At 49.4% G+C, this 9,692-nt stretch overlaps 1 protein-coding gene across 1 annotated transcript; it reads right to left on the reverse strand.

The window, feature by feature from the left end:
• Positions 1-5,416: 5,416 nt before the first annotated feature.
• LOC136014778 (left-right determination factor 2-like) lies at positions 5,417-8,949 on the reverse strand. The gene is made up of 4 exons (XM_065679770.1): positions 8,512-8,949; positions 7,413-7,650; positions 6,350-6,589; positions 5,417-6,061 (listed from the first exon to the last, which is right to left on the reverse strand). Exons 1-4 carry the CDS (start codon positions 8,774-8,776, stop codon positions 5,722-5,724), a joined length of 1,083 nt encoding a protein of 360 aa, XP_065535842.1. The 5' UTR covers positions 8,777-8,949; the 3' UTR covers positions 5,417-5,721.
• Between the last annotated feature and the right edge of the window lie 743 nt (positions 8,950-9,692).

Genomic DNA, 9,692 nt, shown 5'->3' on the forward strand with positions numbered 1-9,692 from the left:
GCAGGGAATGAGTGAGAGAGAAATACGCTGTGGAAGTTTAGAATGGTCATCACAAAGCAGACATAGCTGGCAGCCTCCAGCCAGAAGGCTCCTTTCCCTTTTCCTTGCTGTGCAGCCCACTCCATCGTGTACAAATACACGAGTTACTTTGGTGCCCGACCTGAACACCACTTTGAGCATGCAGGTATTTCTTCCTTTACTTTTCCACTTCCTGCTGTAGGTGGCACTGAGCTGACAGCAGAGGCTGTGTCCAGTTTCAGCAGCAGATGAAACCCACAACCCTGTGATCAAATACCTGACCACAGGCCCTGCCCCATGGGCACGGTGCCGCTGCACAGTGGGATATTAGGTCACTCTGCCTATTCCAGGAACAGCCAAAATTAACCACCTTGATTCCCCAATGAAATTCATTCTTATCCAAGATTTTGTTTCCTGGAGAGTGTTGGTGTTTCAAAGGTTTGTTCATAGCGGTGTCTTGTTCTCAGGAAGGTGCTATTTTTAAGCCTTAAATGTTCCTCCAAGACATTTACTCTGAGTTGTTAAGGACTGCACCCTGCTTAGTTAACACAGCTTTGCCCTCAGTTCCAGCTGAGCAATGAGGGTGGCTTTGCAGATTAACATACCTAATGGCACCAGAGGCAGGGAGGTGACAACTGCCCTGGCTCCTCCAGCTGCCCAGGAGGTGCTGGGCAGGCACCACTGTTTCCACGCGCTGCCAGGGCCAGGGGCTGGCTAATCCAGGATGCTTAGTCTGGATTTAGATCCATCCAACCTGGCCTTGAACACTGCCAGGGATGGGGCAGCCACAGCTCTTCTGGGCACCCTGTGCCAGCGCCTCACCACCCTCACAGGGAAGAATTCACCCCGTGCCTCTAACCAGGCACAAGGAACTGAATTGGCACAAAACTTGGAGCGCAAAAAGGAGCAAGAAGCATTCCTACCTGGGAAGTATGGAAAGAAGGGCAGTGTTTGTAAGGAGGCAGCTGGCTTGTGAGACATCTGCTGGCAATACCACACATCAGTGAAAACACAATGTCTGGTGGCTATAGATGGCACCTTATGGCCTGTGTGATATTGTAGTCAGCATAAGGTAACCAGTGAGACCTTGTAAGGGTGGCAGAGTCCCTGACTGCTGGGCTGGAAGTCGGCAGTCATCTGGGAAGTAGTGAGGACGAACCGACCACAGGAGATGATCCTTCAGGTCCCTTCCCACCCAACCCACTCCGTGATGCTGTGATTTTCAGCAAGCAGAGAAACTTTTAAAGGCAGACCCAGCACTGTGCACAGTAACTTCCCATTAAATTAATGGCAAGAACTGGATGTTGAGACTGTTCAGAGACACCTCTAAATACCTTGAAGTCCTGTGGGATCTCTGTCTGTGCTGTTCTGTTTGCTTTGTCCTGGGTTCCCCTTTCCCAGACTCCAGCTGTTCCCAGCCAAAGCCAGAGGAGCTGCACTGATTATCACCCTTGCTGGGATGTGGATTGGGAATCTGACTTACCACTTACACCAGCAATTAGAAGGCTGGCCTGAAAGGCAAAGTGTCAGACACTCTTGGTAGGAGCTTGTGAAATGCAAAGGGCAGGGGGGAAAAGAGAGGAGAGGAAATAAGGTGTCCGCAGCAGGATAGAGCTGTCACTTCACCTGGCTTGTGAAAGAAAATGGGAGAGCAGCCCTGGTTCAAATGGAACCATGTCAGGATCAGACAAGGCAGTGTCACTCAGCTAGCAGTGGTGTTTGATATGGCTTTAATCTTCTGTTATCTCTCCTAAAAATGTAACGATAATGGAGAGAAAGCGCTGCTGTCCTGCCCAAGCCTCCCTCATGAGAAAAGCTCTTGTAAGACCAACAGATTTCCTCCTGTCCAGCTCCACTAAACACTGCAGGACATCACAGACCATCTTGTGAGCAGTACCGTGAAGGCAGGTCAGAGCTCAGGCTTGCTGTAAGCTGTAACTCAGACATGCTGCCACTGCTAGCACCTACCCAAGAGCTTAACTTTAAACCTTGGGACTCACAGGCTGCTGAATCCCTTGCTGTGAGCAGCACACACCCCCTCCTGAGTGCTATGTGTGTGCTCTGCACTGTCAGTAGCACAGGAGGATGCTCAGTGTTCCAACACTGGGTGTGCCTTAAAACACCTTTACATTTTTGGACATAATTTCTGCCTATATATGGTCCACTACACCGCTGCACTGCTCTTCAAGGCCAGGCGGGATGTGGTTGCGGGCAACATGATCTAGTTGAAGACATCCCTGCTCATTGCAGGGTGTTGGACTGGATGAGCTTTGTAGGTCCCTTCCAACCCAAACCATTCTATGATTCTATGTTACAGCACAGCATAGATGTTAATGCTGAACCATGCTGCTGCCAGGTACATAAGATGTTCTGCCTTTCCTCACAGACTGGGGTGCTGCTCAGATGGAAAGGATGACATGACAGCTCCACAGCCTCTGTACGCGTGACAGGTTGTACCGATACAAAAGCAGTGAGGAGCACGCAGAAAGTATCACAGCAAACGCAGCCGGGATGGAAGGTGACAAGAGAGAATTTCCCACAGCACGGGCTGGTGCCTGGGTGGCAGTGCTGCACCCGCAGCATCCTGCTGAGGGGGTTGTGCTGTAGAAATCTCTGGAGTCTTCCCCACACCCTGGGCATGGGTGTTAGTGATGCCCAGCCTGGAGTGCAGCCACCCAGGCTATCTATGCTTATAGCTCTCTATAAATCATCTCCTCCCCAGGCCTCTGATCTGTGCTTACCACCAGCCTCATGGTCCTGGATGGGGCCCCAGAGTAACAGTGGGTCTCCTCTGCCACTGCATCCCCCTCCCCAGCGCCCCACATCACCCACATTCACACAGACCCACTGCTCGCTTTTAGGTACCTTGTGTCCACAGGACAGCAGAGCAAAAGGGAGCCAGAAGTAAAGCAAGGGGAGCCAGATATGGTGCAGAATCCTCGTGGAGGGCAGAAGAAGAGGGCTCAGTCCTTGTCCACCCCTCCGGTCCCACTGTCCATCCCTGGTGCAGTGCTCTGCTCCCTGCAGCCTGGTGCCGACTGCACTGGATGGGATTGTTCCCAGGCCTGGGGGGTGATGTCTGGAGTCCAAGTGCTGGAGGGCAGCCAGGGTTAATGCTCTTAATTCGCAGGCAGGAACCAGTTCAAACACTTTCTTCCCCAGGAGCAGTGCTGGTAAATCACCGGCTTTGTTCTTCAAAAGATATCTGAGCTCATGGCCTTCAGGCTATGCCCTGTTCCAGGAGAGGAACTGGGACTGAATGCCAATGCCATTAAGATAGATGCTACATAGTCATGAGAAGGAAATGGCCCGGGATCAATCTGGCTCGCCCAGTTCTGATTCCAGTAACCCATGGTGCTGTAGCCCAGCGCTCGTGACTGGTGAGTCTGTGCTTCTGCCACCTTCTCTCCCCTTAAAGTTCTTCTTTTGCCCCAGACATTTACACAAGTGGAAGGTGCCTGCCTACCAACAGGCCAAGGTGATGGTGGTTGCAGGGATGCTGGGTGACCAGGGTCCTGCAGGGCAGCAGGGACACTTGACATCCAGCCTTTCCGAGGAGAGACTCAAAGCCACCGCAGTCCAACAGGTCTCTCTTCACCTAGCCCATGGCCCATGGCCACCCTGTCCAGTCAGACAAACTCATTTCAGAGTCCTCCCCTCAGGTTCAGTCAGGGCCTCGGGGACCACATCCTGCAGAGATGGACAGCAGTGACCTCTTCACCCCCAGAGCCACTTGCCTACTGAGAAGTCTGACACAAAGTATGGAAATCATTATCACTGGTGACACCTGGGCCAACAGTTCGGTACAGTTCAAACCCCATTGTCACTGCTTCTTTCCAGCAGATGTGCTGGTCAAATGTCATTCCGTAAGGAATGGTCAGGGTTAAAGCACTTCACCTGGGAAGGGAGGAGCATGAGCAGCTAATCTCTTCCTGCAGAACAGCTCCAGGTGACTGCCTGCAGGCTCTGGCACTGCACTGCTGCAGCTCACACCCAGAGCATCCTTTCCTGTCTGTCAGAATCATAGAATGGGTTGGGTTGGAAGGACCTTAAGATCATCAAGTTCCAGCCCCCTGCCACGGGCCGGGACACCACACACTAGTATGTTTCTAGGTTTTCTCTTTAAGAAAGCCTTGGCTTAACCTCTGCAGCAGCTCAGGTGGTGTGGGCTCTGCTGCACCTGCAGATCCAGCCAAGTGCCAGTCTCTGCCTGGGTACATGAGCTTTGCCAGAAGTGGGCAGGATCACACAGGCAACCAAGAAGAGCTGTTCCTGTGTGTACCTGCACACGAGCTGGGCACCGGGGTGCATTCAGGAACATGACAGACTTTCTTCCCCTCCACTTTAATAACTAAGAATAAATGTAAGAAACCGCATGGCTACTTTAATAATTGTAGTTTATTGTTGCCTTGAGTTTGTAAGCACACAAAAATATCCCTAAATTGAAACAACTGCAAGACACAACAAGAAAAATAAAGGTCTGATTTCCTGGGGTAATGGTTGACTTGATGATCTTAAAGGTCTTTTCCAACCCAACTGCTTCTATGATTCTACAAACTGTTACTTGTGTGACCAACCAAGTCCTAATATTCCCACTGACTTCAGAACTCTAAATTCTGTTTGAAACTCTCCCAAGCACATGGAGCAGGGGCCAAAAATATGATCCTTTGTGTTCCAGGTAATATTTTATCTACATGTATACATGCATATGATACATACGTGCATATCTATGTTCTTTTGAGCTCTAGACAATATTTTATGTACATGTATGTATGTAGACAATATGTATATATCCAATATGTATGCAGACAATGCATACATATATTCATATACTATATATATGTACATGTGTGTGTGTATACAATATATACACGTAAGTGCTTCTGCTCTCCGGTTCATCATAAACATGACTTGGACAGACAAGGACCAAAACCAGGAGTCTAACAATGAAAAGCTGAACCCACGTATTACTTCTCTATCTATCTGGTGATGATCATTCCTTCTTTGCCTGTAGCTGCTTGCAATACTCCAGGGTAGGGACTGAAATACAGAATCACAGAATCACAGAATCCCAAGGGTTGGAAGGGACCTAAAAAGATCATCTAGTCCAACCCCCCTGCAAGAGCAGGGTAACCTACAGTACATCACACAGGAACTTGTCCAGGCGGGCCTTGAATATCTCCAGTGTAGGAGACTCCACAACCCCCCTGGGCAACCTGTTCCAGTGCTCTGTCACTCTTACAGTAAAGAAGTTCTTCCTGATGTTAACGTGGAACTTCCTATGCTCCAGTTTACACCCATTGCCCCTTGTCCTATCACTGGATATCACTGAAAAAAGCCTAGCTCCATCATCCTGGCACCTACCCTTTACATATTTGTAAACATTGGATATTGAAATACATTGGATGCAGGTCCATCAAATTCGGTGAAATTTGGCTAGCACCAAGAGGTTCCTAAGAAACATTAGGCTCTATAGGTACCATAGTTATACATGAAGATGAATGCTCTTCTGAGCCCATCTATATGGACAGCGGCTTTAAGTGCAAGCTCTCTGCAGGGTAGTGGGGCGCATGCTGCCCCTTGCACACAGGTATGTGGGGGTCCCCCCAGCACCTTTATCACTGCATGGCTGCAGCCTGGGGTGTCTTTGGGAAGGGCTGTGAGGAGCCAGGGCCTGGGTAGCACCCTGGCTGGCCTCACACCTCACACCAGTGCCATGCCATCCGTCACACAGCCGCACTTCTCGATGATCATGTTGGGAAACTCGGCCGCCTCAATCTCTGTGCGGTTGCCCCTCTTGACCAGCAGCATCATGGGCAGTGGGGAGCTCTCCACCTCGGCACAGGCACGCTCCCCATAGCCGAAGCGGTGCAGGGCGCTGGGGGCCCGCAGGCAGCCCCCTGAGCACCGGTAAGCCTGGTATCCTGCCGGCTCGATGACCCAGTGCTGCGCCCAGGGGAGCTCACGGAAATTCACATAGTGCTTCTGCCGGCAGCAGGTGGATTTCCCCTTCACTGCCTCCTCCCTGCAGTCCCCAGGGCCCCTGTGTGCCAAGGGAGAAACAAGAACTGATGCTGTAACTGGAAAGCGGGATGTGAGAGAAATAATCATCCTTGTTAATAGCACCCTGCCACGTGAAACTGGGGCCGCGATGGGGTTTCATTTGAATAGGCAGGCAACAAATATGGGAAGAGGAGAGGTGCGATTCAGCAGCACCTCTCTAACTCCTCCAGTTTACTTGTGAGGGCGAGAGCTGCACACCTTTTGTTAGCACAATAATTCAGGGGCACTCTTATACCAGAGGCAGTACAGATTTACCTTTCATACGTACCCATAGTCTTCCAAGTCGAGGGTGTAAAGCACCAGTTCAGGTTTGCTTAAGGCTTTATCCCTGGGGTCCTGAGAGGTGAAATGCACGGCTTTGGCCATTTCTGAGGCATAGCTGCCTACCCTTTCTCCCTCAATCCAGACCTCCAGGAACATTGGCTCCCGCCTCTTGTTTCGCTGCCAGTAATGCACGGCCTGTGTCACATCAAAGTTCTTCCAGCCTGACTCACGTATAGGAACCAGCCTGCACGACAAGGGCTTGGCATTAGAGAAAAGCCCATCACACAAAGCCTGGGCTTGCAGCACTGTCACTGCAGCAGAATAATTTGCTCCCCATAGATTGTCACATGCCCTGATTACATGGTAATTTTTGCTGAGCACTCTGATGAACACAACAGCAATTAACACACACCTCAGAAAGGAGCATGGGGATCTAACAGACGCTGAAGGGCCAAATAAAACTCTCTGTGCGTGCTCATGTTAAGGTATTATTTCGTGCTCATACAGAATATGGCAGTGCAGGGTTACATGCAGCCTCAGTATTAGTGAGGCTGGTAAACAGCACAGTATTCCCCTCTGCTCCTGTCCTAGCTGCATCAGGGCCGTAAGTTTCTACCCACCCAGAAAATTGGTTTGATGTCTAATTCTGCCTTCAAGGGTTGTAAAACTTCCACAGAGCTCAAGGCTACAGAATCAGATGCTTTTTGCATAGTTTACTTATTTAAACCAGGCAATGAGATGGCCAATTGAAAGCATATCAGCTGCCTCTGTGAGTTAGAATGAGACAGAAGTGAACCAGGTGGAGTGTTTTGAAGGGGAAGATCTGGCAGTACCTGGCGTTGTTTGACACAGACATAGATCATTTCAATGAATCATCATACATTGCAGTCTCAACCTAATATCTGCTCTTATAAACTCATTCTGGGTTTAGAGGCTATAGAGCCTGATTCTACAGATGTAACCCCATCAGACTGACCAGAGGCACAAACATATGACAACCAAACCCAGCCCAGAGGACCCATACCCTGTAACTAGAGTCCTGCCTTCAGGAGAGGTCCTTTTCTTACCTGGAGTCTATCAGGGAGGTCCTGTTGGTGCCATTGCGCTGCCGCTGCACCCAGTACACGCTGACTCTGGCATTGGAGATGGGCCTGTGAGACTGCCTGGCAGGCAGGTTTGCTCTGTCCAGAGGCTTTTTGAAAAGTTTCAGCTCAGCCATTGTCACTTCACTGTTTTCAGGTATTCTGCCCTCCATGTCAAAGATCAGGTTCTGGCGTGTGGTGGTGTCAGAGTAGATGGCTTCTCCTGCCAAGGAACATAACAGACAGCCTGTCATTGCCATCCCAGTGAGCAAAGCCCCCACACTTCATCCACTATTATCATCACAACACACTCTTTCCAGGCTTCCACATCAGCCCTTGTGGCAGAGACAGCCACTAAACACACCTTTTCTAATGCATACTTAAATCAATGTCTTGCAAATGCCCTAATTCTTCTATGTCTGAGCCTCTGTAATCTGAAGGAAAGAAATCTCCTATATCATTTGACGCCAAACTGAGCAAACCCCAAAAGGTGCACATCACATTGTGCCGGCACTGGGCATAAGAGCAGGAAATCGCCCCACTTGCAATGAAAAAGTGTTTTCACTTGCTGCCCAGGGTGCTATGTATGCCTTTTGGAAGTGAAACAAGTGTCCTTGTACAAACCCCATGGTGCCTGCAGAGCTGATTTCCTCCTTGATATTCTTCACAGGCAAACAAAAACAAATCAAAAATACAGGGGAGAATGAAATCCTCAAAATCCTCAAAGAGATGTGATTCTTATCAGAGGACTTTCTAGACTTTTGACACAAAAACTGCCAGATCTGCACTTTGTACTGATTTTTTTTTAACATCACTTTTCCACCTGCTCAAAATGTTACCTGGGTACCAAAGCTTTTCCCTTTTACTAAGCCCCAGCAGCAGCCTGCCCCTTGTAAGTGGGACCTGCTCTCCAGGTGCAAGGTCTTACTCATGCGTGTTACTTGCCCCTCTTCTACCCAGCTCAGGTTTGGAGCCAGACCCAAACTTCATTCCCTCTGTGGGTTTACCTGTGCCCATCCTGTTGCATCCCGTGGCAACTGTACAATGCTTCCCAAGCTCCCAACAGTGACAGCAGAAACATTACCTGCGTTGCCAGGGATCCCCCTGAGGATGCCAGCCAGGCTCGGCAAAGCTCGGCGCTTCACCCTTTGCCGCTTCAGCATGGAGATGTATTTGTTCCTCACATGGTCTGGGATAACCAGATCCACCAAGTCTCTCCTATGAAGTGTAGGGACCTCAGAGAGCCCCAGCTGCTTCAGCAACACCTCCTTGAACCCTTCCTGGGTAAATGCTCGGACTGTAATGACCAGGCAGAGCAAGCAGAGCATCTGGGTGAACCTCACATCCATCCTCCTCTGTCAGCGAAGAGCTGCCTGCCCAGCAGAGATGAAGGGGGGGATGTCTCAGCAGAGATGTGGTGGCAGGCTGCCTGAGCGGGATGCTGGGGTTTTATAGCCAGCCTCGTCCCACTGGCACAACAAATTCCACAAGTGGGGATGAAGCAGAGAACTTGAAAGGATCACTTCCCCATCAATAGACACATGCCAGTTTAACACCTTCATCCACTGCAAAGTTAATACAAAACAGTTTAGGGGAGCTTCCAGATTCCTTCACAGGGAAGAAGTTCCCATTCTTTTTTAACTCCCTGTAAACTTCTGCCTAGAAAACCCCTGTGTGATCAGTGTCTCATGTTCAGGCTAGGTCAGGGAGGAAACACATCTGCAGAGTACATTGCTTTAGGTACCACACCATATGATTCTTAAAGGAAGCATCAATCTTTACCGTAGGGGACTTGCTACCTAAAATATCCACTATCAATCAGGAGAATAATGCTTTAGCTGTAAGTCCATCTTTATGGCAAGCATTAAAAAATCATTTAAAATCTTTCTTTGGGGGGGTAGGTGCTGCTTTGATCTCTGAATATTTGTACCAAGCACATGAATCAGTGCAGTGAATCACAGCAGCTGAATGGTTTATGACCTTTTACGCTGCTCCTGAATCACAGAAGATGGAAGATGTACAGGTCTGGCATTTTACAAAAATGTCCTATCACTCTTTATGGATTCCTGTGGGTTTCATAATACTTGTGCTTAAGAGAAGGCGGCTTTATACCTGTACAAATTAACCTGTACAAAAGCAGCCCACTGTGGTTTATCCCTCCTTAAAACAAGCATCAGCCAAGGTAGCCTGGTCTGTACACAGGTGAAGGCAACAAAGTAGCCTGAAAGAGCCTAAACACATGCATTAGAAAACATTTTGTCTTTA

Source organism: Lathamus discolor, chromosome 5 (genome assembly GCF_037157495.1).
Source record: "Lathamus discolor isolate bLatDis1 chromosome 5, bLatDis1.hap1, whole genome shotgun sequence".
In the NCBI taxonomy this organism is placed as follows: domain Eukaryota; kingdom Metazoa; phylum Chordata; class Aves; order Psittaciformes; family Psittacidae; genus Lathamus; species Lathamus discolor.

Excerpts from the sequence above, each read along its gene's own strand:
- LOC136014778 (XM_065679770.1), bottom strand. The coding sequence starts at position 8,776 with ATGGATGTGAGGTTCACCCAGATGCTCTGCTTGCTCTGCCTGGTCATT. Across the intron at positions 7,651-8,511 it reads GGGGATCCCTGGCAACGCAG|GAGAAGCCATCTACTCTGAC; the intron begins GTAATGTTTCTG and ends GTTCCTTGGCAG. Across the intron at positions 6,590-7,412 it reads ACCTCCCTGATAGACTCCAG|GCTGGTTCCTATACGTGAGT; the intron begins GTAAGAAAAGGA and ends CTTGTCGTGCAG.